At 40.8% G+C, this 24,333-nt stretch overlaps 1 protein-coding gene across 21 annotated transcripts in view; it reads right to left on the bottom strand.

The window, feature by feature from the left end:
* Rbfox2 (RNA binding fox-1 homolog 2) overlaps positions 1 to 24,333 on the bottom strand; it is a 288,997-nt gene that overhangs the window by 187,505 nt on the left and 77,159 nt on the right. For 19 of the 21 annotated variants that reach the window (XR_003851088.1, XR_003851089.1, XM_029568324.1 and 16 more), the window contains exon 2: positions 1,449 to 1,499. The exons of the other annotated variants lie outside the window; for them this stretch is intronic. Coding sequence is in view for 17 of the 19 variants with exons in the window: in XM_029568324.1 (XP_029424184.1) it covers positions 1,449 to 1,499 (51 nt within the window). In the remaining 2 variants the exon portion in view is untranslated. The remainder of the gene's footprint in view (positions 1 to 1,448; positions 1,500 to 24,333) is intronic. 21 annotated transcript variants of the gene reach the window in all.

Here is a 24,333-nt window from a genome sequence, read left to right as displayed (position 1 = left end):
GTTTTTTTTTTTTTTTTTTTTTTTTTTTCTGATGTATGGCCAGGATGAAGAACTATCAAAAGTCACAAATGTCACACCTTAGAGAAGATCCAAGGCAAATCCATACTAAGAAAACACACACATATACCACTTCTAAATTCTCATTAGGTTTGGATCAATAACCCTAGCTTTACATCAAAAACTTCCTTCTTCCACTTCAACAGGGAGGATCCCACTAAAAGATAAGCACTGAGGTAAACAAGGCTTCCTCTTCTGTCTCTCCACCCTAACTGGGGCACTCTGATGTCAACCTAGCACCAAAAATGCAGAAACTGAGCAAATGTTCTCAAATGTGGAAGGTCTCCACATAGAAGACTGCTGATTAGCCTAGTTTTTAAGACCAGCTTCAGAAACTCTGATGAGATTCAATTAACTTCTGGAAAGGTTAACTATGTCAACCTTTCAAGTAGCACTGACATTCCCAGTGTATCCTTAGACAAGCATAACATGGTAGGGATTTTTGATAACCCTATATGGAATGGGTAGGCAGGCATTCAAAGATAACAAGAAACTACTTTTTCAAACCTCTGGAATTGTCAGTTTCCTGCCAATAGGAAAGAGATGAATTTCATTCATGACATTTCTTTAAGGAACAACCTCACTTGTTCTGTCTTTACTCTGATCCAGCCTCACCTGCTGGAGCTTTCACATACCAAAAGACACTGAAGGTATTTTACACACTGATTGAACTGAGGCTATCAGTAGAAGGCAGTTCTGCTCTGGGCACAATAGAGGTTGGGCTTTTTCTACCCATTCCCCATTCAGCAAAGAAAGGCAGCTTCCTCTCAAGCAAGTGTTCCCTGATTAAAACCATAAGGCTGAAAACTACCCCAGGAAGAAAAACAGAATTTTCTTGCTGCAGATTATTGCAAAGACTAAAAAATATCTATGCAAGCAGAAGCTACATGACAGGAAAAAAAGACAAATCTATTGCTGAGTACTAGGAGGTATCAAGAAAACCAGGTTAAAAAAAAAAAATAAAGAGCCACAGAAGGAAACTATCGAAGCAATCATTACAGTGCTGGTTCTTTCTCCTAAACTACCTGTAATTTTAACAACATAATTATAATACATTTAGGATTATGAAATATATTTAATTCATACCTCTAAAAACAATACATTGCTGCTGGGCATGGTGGCACACACCTTTAATCCCAGTGCTCTGGAGGCAGAGGCAGGTGGATCTCTGTGAGTTCAAGGCCAGTCTGGTCTACATAGTGAGTTCCAGGACAGCTGGGGCTACAGGGAGACCCTGTCTCAAAAAGACCAAAAAAAAAAAAAAACCAATACATTGCTGAAACAAGTTGTATTACCTTCCAACATAAGTAATTTTAGGAAATGCTTCCAGTCATCTTTTAATGCATCCTTTCAGAATACAAACATCTCAGTTATAAACAGTAGACACCAACCTGGCTGTCCCGTGCTGGGAATCCATGATAACCTGGGGTCAGAGGCTCGTTCTAAGACAAAGAAAAAAGAAAAAAAATCAAACTATAAGAGACAAGAGAATATTAAGAATCAAAATCATGCAAACTTTCTAGGCAAGCTCCCTAAACATGTCATCACTATTCTCCACCTATCTAGGCCCTTCCCAGATAAACTTCTACAGTGCCACATACAGGAATGAACACTATTCATGAATACTATTTTTCTCTGTGTGGAGAAAGCTTGTCTTCTTCCCAGTATACTATTGAGACTTGGGGCACAATAATGCCTCACTCCACCTTGTGAGATGCTAGCAGTCCCAGTCCTTCCTCACTGAAAGCAGTGGTTCTACAAATTTCCATGTGTCTCCATCTTGTCAAGAAATGCTTCTTCATCTGGAAAGTCTTATTCCTTCTATCAACCTGTTGCCCTCAGTTCTTTTAAATCCAGATCCAAGTCTTCCTGTGTTTAAGATGCCCTACTACTCTATATCATCTTAGGACTGAAGTGACTCCTGCCATGCTTGTATGTCAATATGTACTTAGATTCTCTGTGCAGTTTTCTTTCTGTACTATTTATGATTTTAATGTCTTCTTTTTAAAAATGTTTATTTACTGTGTCTCATCTTCACATTGAATAATTAAGTCAAGAGCCCCAAAGGCAAAGTAACTAACTTAGACTCTATGAGACCCACTTATGCCTTACATGATCTACTCAGATTAATGTTAAATGACTAGAGAAAGAAGAAAAAAAGAAGAGAGAAAGAAGGTGACCAAAATAATGTTTTCAGCCTTCAGGGGAACTTTAGGGGGAGACCCATGTGTGCATAAAGGAGTGAGTGAGAACTCATGGTGCCCTTACGATTTCTGAAGTACTCACTACAGCCACTGAAAGCAGCTCACCCTCTTCTGCCATCCACTTGCCCTTTTACTACTACTGGCAGGAAAGCAAGATTTTCCACTGATAAGACTCATGGGGTGAATGCATTTTTCACTTAATGGTAGGCACATCAAAGATACAGTCAGAAGTAAGGCTATGGATGTATGTATAGTCAAAAGTCCACAGTCCCTTCAAAATCATGAGAGTAAATAGGGAGTCAATTTAAGGTCAAAAGGAGTCACTGTGTCTTATGCATCATGTTTTCCCCTGAGATTTACTGAATATCTAGCACATGGAGACCACACATGGCAGACACCTGAAAGAATATTCAGGTAAATAAGTGGAATTGGTCTTAAGTAAACATAAATTATCTGGGAATTCAGTTACTGGTTTAATCTAGTAACTTTCCTTTTCTGTACCTAAATTTCTGTTGGACACTTAAGTTATTTGTGGATTAGTGTACTCAAAGAAAACAAACTAGACATTAAAGATAACTGTCTTTTGAATTATGGACATACAATAAAGAAATCTTAAGAAGAAAAAAGCTAAAGAATCTGATTTCGAAGTTCACTGAAAGCTATGATATTTGCCGGGCATGGTGGCACTCTGGAGGCAGAGGCAGGCGGATCTCTGTTGAGTTCAAGGCCAGTCTGGTCTACATAGTGAATTCCAGGCCAGCTGGGGCTACTGGGAGACCCTGTCTCAAAAAAGACCAAAATAAAAAGCTTTGATATTCAGGGTAGTGAGGCACTAGCATTAGGACAGATGTGGCTGTTTCAACATAAGGACATGTTATCCCACATTCCCTGGCTTTCATGCATGCACGCTGTGTGTGTGTGTGGGGGGGGGGTGTTAAATGAGAATGTCACCATTGAATACTTGACCCTAGTTGGTGGCACTGTTTTGAGAAGGTCATGGAATCCCTAAAATTTGTAGCCTTGCTGGAGGAAGCATGCCACAGGGGGGCAGTGCTTTGAGAGTTCATAGCTACTTCCCATGTCCAGTTTCTCTCTGTAATTCCCTTGCCTGCTTAAGGATGCCAGTGCTCAGCTTATGCTCTGCTTACTGCCATGTCTCCCCCACCAAGATGGACTCTTATTCCTCCTTCTATAATTTGCCTTGGTTATGGTGTTTATCACAGCAATAAAGAAAGAAGTAACTAATACAGTGTGTTCTGCTGGGAACTGGACCTAGGGCCTTACACATGCTAGGCAAACACTTTACCACTGAGCTCCATCCCCAGCCCTCTTTGTAGTTATCTTAATAAAAGCCTTTGGACTGTGAGAGGGGGAGGCAGGGGACAGACATGTAAGTCAATGAAATACAACTCAGAGTAGAGAAAAAATAACCCTAACAAATATGACAAACTATTATTTTTAAAGGACACCAAAAAAGTCAAGGTGAGAAAGAACAGACTTCTTAACAAATGATACTGAGAAAACAGGATATCCACATGTAATAAAGTTAAAACCCCATACCATATACAAAATCAACTCAAAATAGAGCAAACCTGAAGCTATAAAACTCTGCAGAGAAACCACAGGAACAAATCTTCATTACCTTTGGATAAGCAGCAGGTTCAATATGACACCAAAAACACAGGAGAAAGAAAATATGGTCAATTAAACATCATTAAAACACATAACTGTTGTGCCTCAAAGGCCACCAGGAACGACAAGCTACACAATGGAGAAGACACCTGCAAATCACATTTGATAAGGGAAATGTGTCCAGAATATATAAAGGACTATTACAACTCAGCAACAAAAGAAAAAATTACTTAAAAATGAGAAGAGTGTTTGAACAGTCCATTCTCCAAAAGATATGCAAATGGTCAGTGAGCAGAGAACATGAAAAAAGGCTCAGTGTTACTACAGTTAATGTAAATCAGCACACACCGTGGGATGGCTGTAATCAAAGTCCGACAACTAACAAGTGGTGGTGAGGATGGGAAAATTAGAACGGGGTACATCACTGGTGGGAAGAGAAAATGGTATAGTCACTTTGTAAACAGCTGAGTAGACCATCAAAACGTTAAAAACATGGGGCTCAAGAGATGGCTGAATGGTTAAAAGCAAGTAATGCTCTTGTAGATGCAAAAGTTCCATTCCCAGCACCCACAACTGGGCAGCTCATAAATACTGGAAACTTTGGTTCCAAGGAATCCAACATCTCTGGCCTCCAAGGGCATCTGCATTCATGTGCCCATACCCACACACGTACACATTATTAAAAGATAAAATGAAAGAGTTAAACACAGGAATTTCACAACAAAGAATATAATTAAGAAAAACAAAAACACATGTCCACTTAATCCTTGAACATGAATGCTCAGAGCAGCCTAATTCCAGAGTACCCAAACAGTAAAACAACCCAAAATGCCCATCAGTTGATGAATGGATCAATTAAAAAGAAATGAAATACTAATACAATGCGGATGAATCTTGAAAACATCATGCTAAATGAAAAAGACTGAATATAAAATGGCCACAAGTTATAGGAAATGTCCACACCAGACAAATCTATGGTGACAAGATACTAGTGATCTCAGAGGCCGGAGATAATGCTAACAAGTAACAGGGATCATTTTAGGAATTAACGAAAATGTTCTGGAATTAGGCATTAGTGACAGATGCAGAACTTGGTAATTATACTAAAAAACACCAAATTACTTTTAAAAGGCTAGATTTATAGTCTAGGAATATCTCATTCAATTTCATATTTTAAAATAGTGATAGTTAGGGGCCAGTGAGGCAGCTCAGCAGAAGACACTTGCTGCCAGGACCGATGACCCAAGTTTGATCCCTGACATTCACATGGAAGAAGGAGAAAATCAACTCCTGGAGTTATCCTCTGACCTCCACATGTGCCCTGCATGTAAACACACACACAATTTTTTTTAAATTTAAAAATAAAATAATATCCATTTAAAGGCAATATTCACACTAACATTTACAGGGAAGACATAATTTCAATTATTTTGGAGAAGGGAGAGGAAAGAAAAAGAACACAGTTCCTGAAATTCTCATGTACCTTATTTGTTCTGGATTCTGTAGATTTACTTCAACACCATTCCCTAACAATGATGATGACAGAAATGGCCCCCAGATGTTGAGCAACTTCAGCAGTGCAACTCCAGGATGGAAGGGAAAGAGGAAGAGAGAAAAGCAAAGAGAAGGAGATGACACAGAGGTACACAGGAATGTTCTTCCTGTCATGGAGAACTGCCAACCTGGGTCTGCTGAACCCAGGACTCCAGGACCCTGTTCTTTCCATTTTACCAGGTTCTCATCTCAACAACCACTCCATATTATCCATTAAATGTAAAGATTCCATTCAAAATTCTCTCAGAAAGGGATCATGTGATTAAGACAGTAATCAAAAAGTCCAAGTGCTTACTAACAATTCATCCTCCCAGACAGCACCTGTCCTGGGGTCCTGGTTCCTCCAAGGTGCTGGGCCTGCTGTGGAGAATTGACTGCAGACAGTTAGCCACAGAGGGAGGGGGCTTCTGGGCATCATCTTGGGACAGGTGCCGTGGCCCGGAGTGTGATGGCCAGGCGTGAGAACAGAATGACCCAGCATTAAACGACCTGGGGCAGGACTACGGGTCCATGAGGCAAAAGCTAGCGGTGACTATGGGAGGGCCGCAAAAGCGATCTGGAATGGTGGGCTCTGAGCCACAGGTGTTTGTTTGTGAGTCATGCCCCCCCCATGGTATAAACTATAATAAATTCACATAAAAATATGCTATATGGTTTGTCTGATAGTGCAAGAGACCCCAAGAGAACATGGGCGACAAAATTGGTGTAGTCGGCAGGATGAAGGTGCTAAAAATGACAGACCATGGAAGTTTGAAAAAGCTAGAGAGCTGATGGTGGTGCTGATGTGGTTTTTACAATGGATTATAAAATACGTAACTAAAACGGGGCCGGCCATGCAGAAGTGTGGCCCACAGCTGTGTTGTATGTTGTGGGTATGTTGTGGGTATATAAAGATTTATTAAAGATTGTCCGGAAGCTAGAAAATCTTTTACTGGCTCTGGACACAAATGGAGCACCCAGAGGGGGGTGTTGCCACTCTGCATAATAAAAGATGTGCCCTAGGCAGGGGAAGATGAAAAGGCTAGGGAGGTCCTGGCAGATCCAGTTGCAGAGCTTGAGACAGGTAAAAAGTGGGACACTTTAACTTGTGTAAGGTCCAAGGACTCAGAGGAAAAGACATATAATAGTAAAAAAAGATGACCTAAAAATAAAACTACCTAAAGCTGGCCCTCAGATTCAACTGTTGATTCAAAAGGAAAACAAAAGCTAACAGTGCTGTAGCTAGGATATACTCCATGCTGGAACTGTTAAAACTAGGAAAAACTTACAAGCAAACTATCAGAGAGCCCCTAGCCATGTGGCTTGTGAGAGTATGGGACATGGGAGCAAATGACATCAGTCTAAGTCCTTCAGGAGCCTCACAGTTGAGTTATATAACCACCCATCCATCCTTGCAATATAGGCTGTTCAACCTAGGCCAATGCAGGAGGGGAGCAGTCCTTAATGGGGTGCTGGTTGAAGGCATTAAAGATACATGGTTGACACCAAGGGAGACTAACATGATTAACAGACACTGGAGGACTATAAAGGAGAGGCAGGCATTACTGAGAGAACTACGTATGAGAAAAGCAATATATGATGTCCAGTTCACTGGGCCAGTAAAGACTCTGTTCACCAGAGATACGAAGGAAAACTTAATTCAACTGGGACCTCGAGAATGGTATGGGGCTTTAATGGTTTTACTAAGCCCTTTAATGGGACAAGATCTTTGTAAAGTGAGACAGGCTTTGGCAAATCTAAATGATTCTGACCAGCATGTAAAATGTGCCTGTAGAATAACAGAACACCCTGTAAGAGATATAAAAAAGACCAGACAGAGAACATGGTCCACTTGGGTTACTCGAAGACAAATGTGGCAAGACTTATGTCAAGCCCAAATTCTCAGAGAAAAAATTGATAGAAAACCAAATTTGGTACTAAGGCATTTCTAGAAGGCTTAAAACCCAGAAGAAGAGTTTACAAAAGACATTCAAAAGATAAAAACTGTTTCAGGAGTGGTTAAGAATCCCAAAAGATTAAATAAGATGCATTTCTTTTCCGATAAAGGCCATACTAGGGGTGGAAGCAGGTTTCCCCACCAAGTTCAGGTGTGGTCAATGGGGAGATGACAGATATGGCTGCAGTCAGGAGGCAGACCCAGAGCCTGTCTGACTCAGGTAACCAACAAATGCAGCAGGGACAGGAGAAACTGCCTGTCTCCTTAGCCCAGTGCAGGGTCAGGCAACTGGAGCCAACACCTGTAAGTATATCAAGAATAAAAGAATACAAAGCGACTCCATGTAAAACCCTCCAAGTGCAAAATGACTCCAAAGGGATAACTAAAGAGTATAAAGAGCTAACCAAATTAATGCCTCATACCCATGCTATGGTACCTAACAAGGATCTATGGAGAAAACAGTTAATATGAATGGACAAAACCTTTCCATGCTGTGTGAGAGCTTGTCTATGATTGATTTAATATATAATGTTAACCTTCCTTTGAGTGTTTACAGATGTGAAACCCATTTGAAAGATATCTGAAGAAACAAAGGCCAGCTATAGCTGTAAGATTCTTGGGAGTTTTATGGTTGGGTAAGATGAAGACAGAGACTCCCAAACTATACAACTGTTAAGAAAATCTACAGTACGCAGCATGGGTTACCTCCCTATGAGCTGTTGGTTAGAGATCCTAAAGGTCCTCAAATTCACCAAGGATATAGCCACTAATGTTGGCTGTACACTAGAAAGGACGGTAAGGCCATGTTGCTGAAGACACTGCATGTTGTGAGCACGGGAGAAGAAGATGGAGCTGAGACTAAGCCAAAAATCTCCATGCCACAGGGTGGATGATGTTCATATTACCAGAAGGTGTTATGTAGATGGTTGGGGAAGAAAGGATCCCCTATAATTCTACTCAACAATGGACCCTGCGTGTTGCACACTATGAACATGCCAAGCGATGCCTACAAGTGCAGTAATGGCTTGACCAGCATACACAGAACTGACAAATTTCTAATTGGATAAGGCCCACTCCTAGGGGTGGAACACAGAACAGGGACTGCAGACCAAGCCAATGCCTTGTGCCGAGGAAGGTTACTGGCCCTAGCGGGGACAAGTATGCTGTTTAATGAATCTAGTACTCCTACTGGGATATCTTCTAGGCATTTGTATTTAATTTGTGTTTGTTAGATGTGTCTACTTCCTTCTATTTGTCTTTACAGTAAAAGAAACACCACTGAGATACATCAATGACCACGACTTAAAGACGAATAATGGGGAGGCCCAAGAAGTCATTATCTCACCATGATACAAGAGAGATTGACCTACATCTGTCACCCCCTCCAAGGCTCAGGGACCTTAGTGGAAGATTGTAAGAGAGGAGGAAAGGGGTGGAGTGTGTCCTGGGGTCCTGTTCCTCCAAGGGACAGGGCCTGCTGCGGAGAATTGACTGTGGAGAGTTAGCAACAGAGGGAGGGGCTTCTGGGCATTATCTTGGGATGGGAGCCACGTCCTGGAATGCAGCAGCCTGGCGCGAGAATGGAATGGCCCAGTATTTACCAACCTGGGGTGAGACTACGGGTCCACGAGGCATGGGCGAAAGCTAGTGGTGACTATGGGTGGGCCAAGGGAGCAATCTGGAATGGCGGGCTCTGAGCTGTGGTGCAGAGCTGGGCACCGGGTGTTTGTTTCTTTATGAGTCACCCCCCACGGTATAAACTATAATAAATTCACATAAAAGTATGTTATATGGTTTGTCTGATAGTGCAACAGACCCTGAGAGAACTTGGGCAACAGCACCCCACATAAAAATCTTATGTCATTACATCCTAGAGATCAACAACACAGAAAAATCTTTGTCAGCAAAAGATCATAATACTCTAAAATCAGTGTATTGAACCCAGGTCCTCTGCAAGAGCAGCCAGTACTCTTAACTGCTGAGCATCTCCCAAGCCCAAGACAGCATTCAGAGTAAGTGGAATATAGTGATGTGCATTAGGGGAAGATGTGCATTAATGGAAAGAGTTTCACATAGCATTGAACAAATTGCTGGAAAACACATACCATAAGGATCCAAGTTTATAAAATTTAGCCAGGCTTGGTGGTGCACGCCTTTAACCTGGTACTCTGGAGGCAGAGGCAGGTGGATCTTTGTGAGTTCCAGGACAGCCTGGTCTACATAGGATTTCCAGGCCAGCTCTGACTACAAGGAGACCTTGTCTCAAAAAGACCAAAAATTAAAAAATTAAAAATAAAAAGTACCACTTTCTTAAGCAATTTTAAAATACAATTGAGCTGGGCATGGTGGGGCACGCCTTTAATCCCAGCACTCAGGAGGCAGACGCAGGCAGATCTTTGTGAGTTCAAGGCCATCCTGATCTAATAGTGAGTTCCAGGACACCTGGGGCTACAGGGAGACCCTGTCTCAAAAATACCTTAATTAATTAAAAATACAATTGAGAGGTGATGGGAATATTCACCAATGCTGAAATCGCCAAGGCCTGGCCCTGCTTTCAGGATGCAATTAGAGTTGTAATATAAATCCTAAGCAGTGGTCCATAAAAACACCAACTGAAAGTCTCCTGGGAAGCCTAAGAATGATGCCACACTGTCCACCTACCCTGGATGCATGTACTTAACATTACCAGCTTCTGTTTTGTGTATCTAGATATTATTATAACAGTATTTCCTGCTGGTCAGTATCACTGATGGAAGTTGGATGGGAGCAGGGGCAGAAAATGTAAAAACACAATGAAGTTAAGCAACTGATGGAAAGAAAAAAAAAAATCAAAAGCTGTCCCACTGCTTTTCTTTTGTATCTAATAAAATAAACCCAACTGCAAAAAATGGAAGGGGAAGGGTACTGAGAATAAAACAAGACCCATGCCTTAGGAGAGGAAAGTGAAAGGAAGCAAAAAAGGAAGAACCAGTGCTGTTCTCTGTGGGGACAACCCAGGCAATGGCACAAGCAGACTGCCTGCTGACTTAATCCCTGTTTGAAATGAATTTATTTCCTTTATTTAACTGAAGGCAAGATGGATTTATACCATGTGGATGGGAGGATGGAGGGAGAGGGTTTCTCGGGATATTTTAGTATTTTGTTCACGAGTTGCTGGTTTTCAAGTATTAACTCTAGTTTAAAAGAGAGTGAAGTAAATACCACAGGCACTCAACATGAGCGAAAGTTTCATGTGCTAGTACATGCAAAACAAGTCCCAGCTACAAATATCTCTAGCTCAAGAATAGAGACGAGACTGCTAAGCAACCATGATGTCATGCTGCTTCCAAACCTCAGAGTTCCAAGTGCTTAGACATAAGATGGAGGTTTTTAAGGGATAAGAATCTGGCAGTACCTAACAGTCCCAGTTTAAGGTTGAATCGGTAACTGGTAAACTAAACCTTCTTGGCAAAATAAGACACAACTCATTACACCTACCTCCTCAGAGTCACAATGGATGATAATCACATCCTCCCTCTCCACTTGCTGATTTTACTATTTGTTGGTTACAATTAGAAATACCCAGGCTGGAGAGATGGCTCAATAGTTAAGAACACTGGCTGTGCTTGCAGAACACGTGGGTTCGAATCCCAGCACCCACATGGGAGCTAACAACTGTCTGTAACTACAGTTCCAGGGGACCTGACAGCATCTTCTGTCCTCCGTGGGCACTGCATGACATGGGTGCACTTACCTACATGCAGGCAATACATGCATACACATAAAATAAAAATAATAAAATACTTTTTTTAAAAAAAAGAAATACCTTGGCATAAACAGGAAGTCTCATACTAAAATCCAAAAGGAGAATAAATTGGATCCTAGCAGCCCACCTTTTCAGCAAAGTCATGGCATCTAAAAGATATGTCAAATCCTTCCTTTAGGGATGAGGAGGCTGAGAGGCTGAAAGGCTGAGAGGAAGATCCTATTTTACCTTTCAAATCAATGGGCACCAAGTAAAAGAGGACCTGGACCCAAAAATTAGACTGGGCCTGCCTGCTTTCAATTCTTATCAACCACTGCCTTACACATCCAACTCCTTTCACCCTGCAGTAGGGAAGGCATGAACTCTGAGTCAGAAAGATGCATACTCACACACTGGACCCATCACTCTTTAATTTAACTATGTGATGTCTTGCCTGAGTTTCTCAACTATGTTACAAATAATGTCTACCGCACAAAGCAGTAACAGACAAGGTAACAGGAGACATCTATTTATCTGGCCAGAATTTAATATAAAGAGATGTTCAAAAGAATTCCTTCCTTCTTGTAGTATCTACCAGTTGGTAAATGACTTGAGGGAAAAATTATATAAGGCATGAGTCTAGCCCCACGATGTACCATATTTTCAAACAAACAATCTTTTTCTTACCTTTCTCTAACAGCAGTTCCTCAGAATATACACTGAAGATTTTAAAAAACTTGATGAAAATTAATGATGTTGAAACAAGGAGTTGTAGTACAATACTAATTTGGGTAACCCAGGAAAACCTGGTCAGAACTGGAAAGGGGAGAAGGGGGAACAAAGAGGTAAGAGGAAAAAAAAATAGTTTGGGGGGGGCTTTTTTTATGTGTATCTGGAGAAATTTTTCCTCATTTATTCCTGTAGTTCTTTGTATAGCCCTCCTTCCTCCCCCTCCCCTTTAACTAACCCCTTTATCCTACTATTCTCTCTCAAGTTCCTTCTTTCCCTTTACTTCCGTTTCCCCTCCATATTCTTGGTCCCTGCAGCTGCATCAGAATATGTACTCAACTTATAAGGATTTGGTGCCAGGAGCCACAAATGAGGAAGAATATATGTCTTTTGTTTTTCTGAGTCTGTGTTACTTCACTTAGTATAACAGTTTCTAGATCCATCCATTTACCTGCAAATATCAGTATTTTATCTTTCTTTACTGCTAAATAGAACTCCATTGTGTAAATGTACCACATTTTTGTTAACCACTTGTCAGTTGAGGGGCACTTAGGTTGCTTCCATCTCTTAGCTATTGTGAAGAGAGCAGCAACAAACATGGATGTAACAAGTGTCTCTACTATAGGATGAGTCCTTTGGGTATATGCCAAGGAGTATAACCGGGTCATATGGTAGGTTCATTTTTAGTTTTTTAAGAGCTCTCCACACCATTTTCCAAAGAGGTTGCACGAGTTTGCAATCCCACCAGCAGTGAACGAGCATTTCCACTTTCTCTACATCCTCACCAGCATTTAATATCATTTGTTCTCTTGATCCTAGCCAGTCTGACTAGGGTAATATGAAACCTTAAGGTGGTTTTAATTTGCATTTTCCTAATTACTAACAATGCTGAACACTTTTTAAGATGTTTCTTAGCCATCTTTATTTCTTCCTTTGAGAACCCTGTTTAGATCTTTAGCCCATCTTTTAATTGGGTCGATTCTTTGTTTTGTGAGTTCTTTATATATCCTAGATGCTAAACCTCTGTCAGATGTGTCACTGGTGAAGATTTTTTCCCATTCTGTGGGTCTTCTCTTCACTTTTTTGATTGTTTCTTTTGCTGTACAGAAGCTTTTTAGTTTAATGAGGTCCTACTTACTGATTGCTGACCTTAATTTCTGAGCAACTATTGTCCATTTAGAAAATCCTTTCCTACACCTAGGTTACTGCCAATATTTTCTTCTAATAGTTTCAGGGTTTCTAGTTTCACATTGAGGTCTTTGATCCATTTAGAGTTGCTCTTTTGTGCAAGGTGAAAGATAAGGATCTAGTTTCATTCTTCTATGGGTGGAGATCCAGTTTTGCCAGCACCATTTGTTGAAGATTCTGCCTTTCCTCCATTGTGTGTTCTTGGCACCTTTGTCAAATATCTGGTGGCTGAAATTTCATGTACTCAGGTTTGGGTCTTCAGTGATGTTCCATTAATCTATGTGTCTTGCTTCTTGTTTGTGTTTTCATAGTAGATGGAATCCCACTTAAATGGGCCAACAGACCATGGAAAACTGACGATGCAGAGACCCAAAAGTTCAGTGACTTGCCACAATAGGAGGAAGATAATCCCACACCTACCACCCCCTCCAAGGCTCAGGGACTTTTGTGGAAGAGGTTGGAACAAAGAATGTAAGAGCCAGAGGAAGGGGTGGAGTGTTAACTGGAAGTGTACTCTGACCACTATGCTGGCAAGCTATAGTCACACCTCCTTCCCACACTCATCAAGGAGTGGAGGGGGTGTGGGGGGATGTTACCCTCCCAACCAATCAGCCGACCTTAACTGCATGTCGGGGAGGAGCTAAAGATCTATAAGCTGAGAATGCCAGGAGGCACCTCTCTCACCATTTTCTGGGGGAGGGAGAAGAATGAATGATAGGTGTTTGGATAGACAGATGAGAGGAATCTGACTAAACAACAAGTGGATGGACTTGCACTGGGGAATATCTAGGGATACTGACTTCACACAGTGGGCCTTAATACCCAGGACAGAGTGCATGGGTTCCAGGGAGGGGGCTATGGGTAGGTGCTGGTGGGGATGAGGCTATAAAGATGAGGAGGGAGAAGAATGAATGATAGGTGTTTGGATAGACAGATGAGAGGAATCTGACTAAACAACAAGTGGATGGACTTGCACTGGGGAATATCTAGGGATACTGACTTCACACAGTGGGCCTTAATACCCAGGACAGAGTGCATGGGTTCCAGGGAGGGGGCTATGGGTAGGTGCTGGTGGGGATGAGGCTATAAAGATGATTCAGATTGTTTCAGATATTCTGTGCGAAATACAACAAAATTTAATAAAACAAAACAAAACAAAACATAAAGTGGGCTGGTGGTAGAGCACCTGCATAGCATGCAGGAGGCCCTGGGTTCAATCATATATATATATATATATATCATATATATCTATATCTATCTCTCTCTCTCTATATATATAGATATATATAGATATATCCCCATCTTCTCATGAAGAACAGAACTTTCCCTATCTGGATATGTCCCCAAAGGCACTGTGACCAGCTCTTATTTCTTGCTCTTATTATTCCTCTGCATTTCATGCGTCCACCCACACTGACCGCTCCTCTTCCTGGAACACACCAAGCACTGTCCTCTAGCTGCTCCTTCTATAGGCAGTGCACTGTCCCCTCAAACCTATATGGCCTGCTCCCTCACTTCTTCAGAACCCTGCTCAAGGGTACTTTGCAGATATCCAGACAGGCCTCCTTCATTGTTCATCATCCCTTGTCCTAACTGATTTCTTTCCATTGATCTTTTCCTTACCTACTAGATTATGCTTATCTATTCATTTATTTGAATATCTCCCTCTCCTGTATGAAATTGGGCTTTTTTTTTTGGTTCACTGATCTATCTTCAGTGCTTGCAACAGTATCTGTCACATCACAGATGCTCAATAAATATTGTTTAAATGCATAATAAATAAATAAATAAATAATAAACAAATAAATAAATAAATAAATAAATAAATAAATAAATAAATAAATAGGCTGGAGAGTCAGTAAAGAGCACTGGCTGCTCTTGCAAAGGACCTGGGATCCATTCCCAGCACCTACGTGGAATTTAACTCTGGCACCCACATGATATTTAACAACTGTCCATAACTTCAGTTTCAGGGAATCTGGCACCTCCTGGGCTCTGCAGGGTCTGTATACACATGGTACACTCACATGCACACAAAGCATTCATTCCCAGCATTCCAGAAATCAAGGCAGGAAGATCAGGAGGCATTCAAGGCTAGCTCCAGCTACACAGAAAGTGTATCAAGGCCAACCTGATACCCTGTCTCAAAAAAAACAAAAGTAAATGCAGAGCAGTAGCAGTAGTAGAAGTAATGATAATAAAGGTCAAGAAGTTGAGGGTGTGAGTAATGTGGGGGTGGAGATGGGGGAGGGGTCTGAATATGACAAAAATATATTGTATGAACGCAAAGAATCAACAAAAATGTTAAAATAAACAAATGAATAAAATAATTAGCTAGGCATGATGGTGTACAGTTCTCTGAAGAAGCAGAAAAAATGTAAACTTGAGGCCTCCTTAGTGTCCACAGTGAGACTGTCTCTTCAATTCCTGAACAACAAAATGAAGAGGTTACCCTGAGGTAACCAGGTCAGCTCTGCCTTTTGAAAGCTCTGCTTCATGCAGCTGGGCAGGACACATGCACCACTGATCCTCTCTGCTTTTAAATCTGCTTTACTCTGTCCTTGCTTTCATTATTAATTAAAAATCGATCATGATAACAAAATATTTTGAAGAACCTAAGTAATATAATAAAACTCCCTAAATTTATCCTTTCCAGTCCTAATGCTCACGCCACAGATTAGAACCTCCAGTCCAAACATCTGAAAATTGAAATGCTGCAAAACCCAGGGCCAACCTCACCATGATCTCTAAGTGGAAAACTAAAAACCCTGAAACTTTGTTTCACGTCCAAGATTATTTAAAATGTAACAAAAAATTATCTTCAAGCTATGTATATAGAGTATATAAAATATGTAAATGTCATGTGTAGAATTGAATCCCATCCCAAAATCTCATTACAAATATGCAAATGTCCAAAAAAATTTTTTTAAACTATTTCTGAGCATTTTGGATAAGGGACACTTGACTTACATAAATATACTTTAACTGTTTTGTCTTTTCTTAAAAAGTTTGATTTATTGTAGCCAATATTTTCCATTTTCATCATTTTTAAGCAAACACTTCTGTAACATTAAGTACGTTCATACTGTTATGCAACCATCATCATCTACTTCTAGAACTTTCTATCTCTCAAAGTGAAACTGTCTACACTAAACACTAGTTCTCTGCACTCCTTGGACAGTACTCTTCTACAGTGGGTCACCATGAATTTGACTAGGCAGATACTTTATGAATGGACTCTTAGTATCTGTTCCCTATTTCAGGTATTGTAGCATGGGTCAAACTGTGTTCCTATTAAGTCTCAATAATTGTATACAAACAACACAGCTCCATCTTTCGCCTACTGGGACTGAAGTTGCTGAGCACATGGCAGATATCTACTCAAATGCCTCGAGGTGATCTGGGTGTGTATCTAGAAGGAGAATCATGGGTCAGTGGAGAGTCAAACTTTTTGAGGAACCATCATACTACCTATTTTCCACAGCAGTTGTACCATCCATCTTACATTCCCATCAACAATGTGAGATCTTCAATTTCTCCACATCTTTACCAATCATTTGCTTATTTTGTCCACTTTGAATTCTTCAATAATAGTATGAAGTAATACTCATTATGGCTTTAATTTTATTTCTCAGGTTTGATTAGTAAGTTGAACAGCTTTTCATGTGTTTATTGGTCATTTATGTTTCTTTACAGAAAGGCTATCAAATTCTTTTGCCCATTTTTTAAAACTGAGTTGCTGGAGGTCATTTATTACATGCTATATTGTTGAGTTCATATGTTTTAAAAACTAATTCATTGGGAGAGATATGATTTGCAAATATTTTCTTCCATTAGTGGTTGCCTTCTCATCCTACTATTAGTGTTCTTTGATGAATAGAAGTTTTTTTGTTTTGTTTTATGACAGGATCCTGCTATGTAGCCCTCACTGGCCTAAAATTCAGGACAATTCTCCCAAGTACTGATATTACAGGTATGCGACACCATACCCAGCTAAAGTGTATTTTTTGAGATTCCTTGGATCTCTACCCATTTACCATCTTCTTCCTGGCTTTTAAGAATCTGGTATTTGGCCGGTGTGGTGGGGCACGCCTTTAATCCCAGCACTTGGGAGGCAAAGGCAGGTGGATCTCTGTGAGTTCAAGGCCAGCCTGGTCTACACAGTAAGTTCCAGGACAGCTAGGACTACAGGGAGACGCTGTCTCAAAAAGACCAAAAACAAAAAAAAGAGTCTGATATTAAATATCCACTCTATACATATGCTAGGTCTCTATTAACTGCCTTCTAGCTCCAAACTATCTTTTTAGCCCTGGGCCCTTTAAATATTTCTGCTTTTGCTAGCATGCATGATGTAGAGCTTCGTCAGTAGAGGGCACAGCAGAGACACTAAGAGTTAAAGGTTGCTTCTAGGCCCCAGCAGTTCCCCCACAGGATGAGCAGCTTCCCTCCCTCCCAGCTCTTGCCAACAGCTAGCAGCTTCCCCAGGAGCCTTCTTCAGGCTGTTACATAGCAGAGTATGTCTGGTGAGTCAATTCCCCATGGATGGCTTTCCTCAGCATCCTAGAGGGTTAATTTCTGCCAATTTCAAAAAAGTGGATATCAAGCACGTTTTGCTGGTATAAGACTTATTCTCTGTCATCTAGAGTCATAGCCATACCCTCTCCAACAAGGTCCAGGCCTTCTCTGCTGGGGTGAGGAGCAGGGGAAACATTGAGTAAGACAGCTCTTCGTTGGGTATTTTATCTCATAGGCAGTTGATCTTATATTATACTAATGATGTTTTATCACACATCAATCATATTGGTACATTATGTCTGCTATTCTATTACATGTTCTGTTCTTTAGATTTCTCCTTACTTAACATAAGCCAATCCCCATTTATTTTTATCAAATTTCCTGTCCAAATTACTATATTGTATACAGTCTCTCTATATTAGATTAGATCCAGACTGATACATAAAAAAGCTACTTACTATATACAAGACAGACACTGTGCTTACTGTTTAAATTTATTACCTCACTAAAATCATGTCCATCATTCTACAGTAAGGAAACACTCGGAAAAACTGCAATTTCCCCACAGTATTACAAATACAAGTCCATTTTGACACTCAAGTTCCTACTGGTTCTCTACTACATTATTTTTCTTTACAACACCTAGAAATGCATCTATGTAAACAGACATAGCAACTGCTATCCTTAGAAACAGCTTGGTGTCTGGGAGCTTAGATTTGAGCAGGGTTCTAACCTAGAACCAGTCGCAGTGACTGGTTGTGCAGTGACTGAATCAGTTGACAGTTTCCTGTTGAGAGTCTGGAATTTTGGAACAGCCCCACTTCACCCATCTCAGCATCCAAGTTTCAAATGAGCTTCCTTCCCTAGTACACTGGTACACAGCTCTGTCACAACTCGCTGTGAGGAATTCTGTGCCATGCACCTCCACGGAGAAAGGGCATCTGATCCTCGAGCCTGGCTTCCCTAGATCAGCCCCTTTTGTTGCTATAACCTACTATGTGTGACTGTGCTAAGTGCAGTAAATCCTAGCAAATCACTGCGCCTGGTAGTCTTGGGAACCAACGAAATAAGCCCCTGGTGTGCCAACCACTTTGTTAATTGCTGAGACACATGAATAAATATTTAGTCCTTTGCCCTCAAGGAACTACAGAGTCTCTTTAAATTTCCCTTCTTTCACTTCTCTGGTCTTCACTTCTTAGTCTGATCACCATTTAAATGAATTAGATATATTTCCCTAAGCTAAATTTCATTCTTAGTGAAGTGATGGTAAATACTTATTTAATAAGTCCATCAAAGTCTGAGATACACAGCTTTAATAAACGACACAGCTTAAAAAAACAAAAAAACACACACACACACACACACACACACACACACACACACACACACAGCTCTCTTTACCTTCCCGGTCTTATTGTGCTCTATGTTAAAAAGACTTTGATAAACCCTGTACACTGATGATGGGAATGTAAAAAAGCAGCCGTTATAGAAGACAATTTAGCAGCTCCTCAAAAAGTTAAAAGAGCTACCAACTACCCAGCAACTTCATTCCTTGATCCCTAGCCAGAAAAACAGAACAGGTACTCAAACAAACACTTGTACAAATATTATAGCAGCACTATTCACAGGGCAACCAACATATCAGTGAGTGAACACATAAATTATGGCTTTCTAAGCAAAGGACTATTATTTGGCTATTGGAAGATGTTTTCCAAGGTCTGTCTATGTTGCAATAAGTGAAGGAAGTCAGACACAAAAAGATACATATTGTATGGTTCTCTTATACTAAATATCTAGATAGACAAGGCAAAATCCTAGAAATAGAAAGCAGACTGGTGACTGCTGGAAGGAAAGGTAAAGAGAAGATGGCTGGGAGAGATGGAAGACACTGACATGGAAAGTGTGATTAGACTGGCACTGACAATGCCAATTTTTTCACTTTAAAAGATTAAGATTTATATTATGTGAATATTTCTTCAATTAAAACTTGTTTTGAAAGCAACAGACTATACAATGTGATACAAATGAAGAAAACAAACCTTGAAATTACTGAAGCTTGGGCTAAACACAGGTTGCAGCAGACAATACACATAAAGCTCTCACCATAGTAGTCAGCACATCAAAAGTACATAATATGTAGTAGATTGGAGTATTTGCATGTTTCTTTTCTTTTTTTCTTGGTCTTTTTGAGAAACGGTCTCCCTGTAGCCCCAGCTGTCCTGGAACTCACTATGTAGACCAGGCTGGCCTTGAACTCACAAGAGATCTGCCTGCCTCTGCCTCCCGAGTGCTGGGATTAAAGGCGTGCACCACCACGCCCAGCACTCTTTTTTTCTTTTTTAATATTCCTCAAGTTAAGTGCCTATGATTTTCAGTAAAAGCATTATCCTTAATTCGGGATTGTGTTATCTCATGGCTAAATCACTGTAACAAACAGTTTCTTAGCTGGCCTAGCAGCACTTATCTCCATCCCTTCATGGCCTACTTAACAAGGCCAGGTAATTAATTACCTGTAACCTCACTTCTGTCATTCCAATAGTAACAGCCCTCTCATGCAATTAAGGACCCAGCACCCAAGGCTGGCCTCACCAGGTCACCCCACCCTCTTTTTCTCCCAATTTACTTATCTTTTCAAGGAATGTTCCCTAGAGGATATTTGGGCTTGTTTGATTTGGTTTTGTTACTTGTCTAATTCTGTACTGTACTAAGAATGCAAACACAAGCCATGCACGTTGGTGCACAACTGTAATCAACTGGGGGGTGAAAGCAGGAGGAGCAGGAGTTCAAAGTCAGCTTAACATAGATGAAACTATCTCAACAAACAAAAACAAAAAGAAACAAGAAGAATGCAAACAAATTCTGTTAGGGATTCTTATCTCACCTCACACTAGAGTCTACTAAGAGAAGGCCATGTAGAAATTTAAACGTGAGCCATGCAATGGAATAAAAATGTAAGGGCATGGAAAACAAGTTAATACAGCTGAAAAAGGAGTAGGAAAGTGTAATGGTTAATCTGGGCAACCTGACTGGTTGAGAAGTACCTAGGAGACCAGTGAAGCACACCTCGAGGAACATCTGTGAGGTGCTTCCAGAGAGGATTAACCAAGAAGAAAGATGTACTCGTAGACTGTAGGCCCTGATGGGGAAAAAACGGTGCAAGCAGAAAGCCATCTAGCACACAAGTTCTCTATTTTCTCATTGCTGCCCTGCTCCCACCAGGCCTTCCTCACCATAATGGACCAAAACTTCTATACCATGAGCCAAAAACAAATCCTTCTTCCCTTAAGTTTTTTCTGTCAGATGTTTTGTCAAGCACAAAAGACTGTCTAACACAAAAAGGTGTGAAGAATTACAAAGAAGATAACTTACAAGAGGTCAGATCTGAACGGGATTTAGTGGATGACCACAAATAGCTAATTTCCAGATAGGAACTGTACTCAATTTACATCTTAACATGAACTCAGTTAAGAAAAAAAACTAACAACTCTAGTTCCAGGGGATCCGCCATCTTCTTCTGGCCTCCACGGGCACTGCACAACACAGGTGTACATGCAGGCAAAAAACATTCATACACATAAAATAAAGATTAATTAAAATTCTTAAAAAGAAAAAAAAAAAAACAGCCAAGTGCTACCCCCTTCACAATATATCCTGCAACTTCATCCTACTATTTTTTCCAACTGTGGATCAAATAACCAGTTATGACCTACAGAATTAATTCTCAAACATCAAATATTTTAAAAAGAAAAGATACCGGGTGAGTGTCATAGGCCACAGGTAGTTCCAGGCCAGCTGGGGCCACAGGAACACCCTATCTCAAAAAAAACAAAAACAAAAGAAGAGAGACCAGCAGTTCTAATTTGTTGTTTGGTATAAGAAAATCTTATTGGAGGTTGTAGCAATGGCTCAATGGTTGGGAGCACTGGCTATGCTTAAGGAGAACCCATGTTTGGATCCCAGCACCCACATGATAGCTAACAACATCCTTAACTATGGTTCTAGGGGCTCTGATACCCTCTTCTGGCCTCTGCAGGCATTGCACAACACAGGTGCACTTACATACATGCAGGCAAAGCACTCACACAAAGAAAATAAAGTAAATAAAATTTTAAAAAAAGAAAACTCTTATTTTGTTCGCCTTTTTTGTGTGCATGTGGTGATGGTGATTATACTGGGGATTGAACCCATGGTCTCTCACATGCTAGCAAAGTCCCGGTTCTGTTTCTTTGGAGAACCCTGACTAATAAGGTTGTGTTGTGATATTCAATTCCAACTGGTGCTACACTGAGCTGAAAACTTCACAAACTCCAGCACTTAAAAAAAGAATACCTCTTAATTAGCTTCAGAGTACAAAGGAAATACAACCCAACGAATCATTCTGTAATATTCAAAAAGTCCCTCTGAGAGAGCTGTTTTAAGGGAGTGATGCTAAATAGGTTGACCAGGCTCCAGTGGATGAACTCACAATGAAGGACATTTGGGGACACAAACTTTGCTCAATAGGCCTTACTTAACATATATGACAGAATGCATGAAACCCAGTGAGGGGGACCTCAAGGGGTGTGTGCAGATAGGGGTGGGTGTCTAAATATGACCCAGATATATTGTATGAAATTTGCATAAAAAACGAGAGGGAATTGTATTTAGTCCAAAAACCTACTGGAAAAGTATACATACAATATCTATACATGAGTCTGTGAGTACAGCTGAAGACTACCTAACAAGAAACAGTGCCAGAGAGGAGAAACCTTCCTTTGAGTTGTTGGCCAGGGTAGTCCAAGAGACTCCCAAAATTACACAGGCTATTGCCACAGTCTTTGATTGTCTCCCAGAACTTGATGATAAGACCATATTGCTGAAGACAGGACATACTTTGAACACAGAATTTGGAGCAATGGAGCTGGAACTGAACTGGAAGCCACCTCGCCGAAGGTTAGCTCTCATAGCTTTGGAGAGCACTATGCAAGCTGCTAAGGGAGAACATCAGTCAATGGTCCAACCCCAGCTTCAAGGCCTAAAAAACCACACCAGTGACCAGCACAGCAAATGACATTGGTGCAGTAGTGGCACTTTTATCTTGGGGGTAATCAACAGCTATTTAATTGGACTTAAACCCACTCAATGGGAGGAAATTCATGTGGGGTACTGTAAACCTAGCCAAATACACATAGCTGGAGAGGTCATAGATCTTGAAGAAAACTCCAAGGCTGTCACATCCCTAGACAAATGTAATATGGATCCTTAAATCTATAGACAAGTATCCCATCAAAAGAAGCTTCTTTCTCAAGAGAGAGATAATTACAGAGTTCCACAACTGGTCACCTACAGAGACTATCTGTGAACTGCCCAAGTCTAAGTGGCACTTCAAGGATGCCATCTCTATATCTAAGGCTCATGGAACAAAGAACAAGGGATAAAGAGAACACTAATGCATCTTTCAGTTCTCATCAATGAAGCTCTGTCATGCAACATAGGGCAGGAACGCAAAGGTCACAAATGGCCAAAATGCAGAGAGTAAGAATAAAAGTCTGCAGACTGTGGGTCCTTGGACAGGACTTCTATATTAAAATCCACCCACCCAGGGCTCAGGGACCATTGCAGAAGAAGGGATGGAAAGATTCTAAGAGCCAGGGAGGTAGTGCATGACCATATGGAAATAGTTCTACGGGCGCCTATGACTCTTCTCATATGAACCTACAGCAATGGTATCAGCATGCACAAGACCCATGTAAACTTAAGCAGACAAAAAGCCAGCACAGAACTGTGAAAACGAACAGCAGGTCCCAATCTTAGTCAAAGAATTATTGGCAGCTGATTTCTGCTGCTGAGAAAGAGCTGATCTTCTTAAAGGGAGGGACTCTACATAGGCTGACCAGATCCCAGTAGATGAACTTTTATCTGGGGACACTAACTTTACGCAATAGACCTTTGTATGAACCCCAGTGGGAAGGCTATGGGAGGGTGCCAAAGGGGAAAGGGATGTAAAGATGATTTTCTGTATGAAATGCAAAAATTCAATTTAAAAAATTTTTAAGAAATTTGCAAAAATTCAATTTAAAAAAACTACAGTATTGGGCCAGACTGACAACACAGTCTGTAGATTACTCATTCCTGTTCTTAGCTCCAAATAATTTATTTTCCTTCAATAAACGCCATGATTCTAGAATGTTTAAAAAAGGGGGGGAGGGGTGGAGAGATGGCTCTGCGGTTAAGAGTACTGACTGCTCTTGCAGAGGACACGGGTTTGATTCCCGGCACCCACATGGCGGCTACGAACCGTCCTTAACTCCAGTTCCAGGGGAATCCAAGGCCCTCTTCTGACCTCCGCGGCACTGCACGACATAGGTGCACTCACATACATGCAGGCAATACACTCCTACACATGAAATAAAAATAATAAATTAAAAAATATTAAAATACAAGTGATTAAGCCTACACCTTACAAGGATAAGATTAGACATAATGGGGCTAGGTGTGATGGGGCATGTCACTGATTCCAGCAGATCAGTGGAAGCTGGAGGCATGGTCCACACAATGCATTCCAGACTACCCAGGGCTACACAGTGAGACCCTGTTCCAAAAAATAAAAGACTAGGTGTAATCTACAAAAATACCAGAAGCAGGCCATATGCTTACCGTGATTTGTATTGCATGCTTTGAGTTGGCAATACTGACTTCCCTCTAGGTTCCCTAAAATCTATTTCCTTCTCCTGTGTCACTTCCAATACCAACTACTCTCAGACCCAAACTCCCTGCCATCTACTTCTGGGGTCCCTGGGGCAATAAACTTCCTC

Source organism: Nannospalax galili, unplaced genomic scaffold (assembly GCF_000622305.1).
Source record: "Nannospalax galili isolate Female #2095 unplaced genomic scaffold, S.galili_v1.0 scaffold39, whole genome shotgun sequence".
Lineage (NCBI taxonomy): Eukaryota > Metazoa > Chordata > Mammalia > Rodentia > Spalacidae > Nannospalax > Nannospalax galili.
Note: the sequence above shows the minus strand (reverse complement) of the source record. Positions and strands in the feature narration are given on the sequence as shown.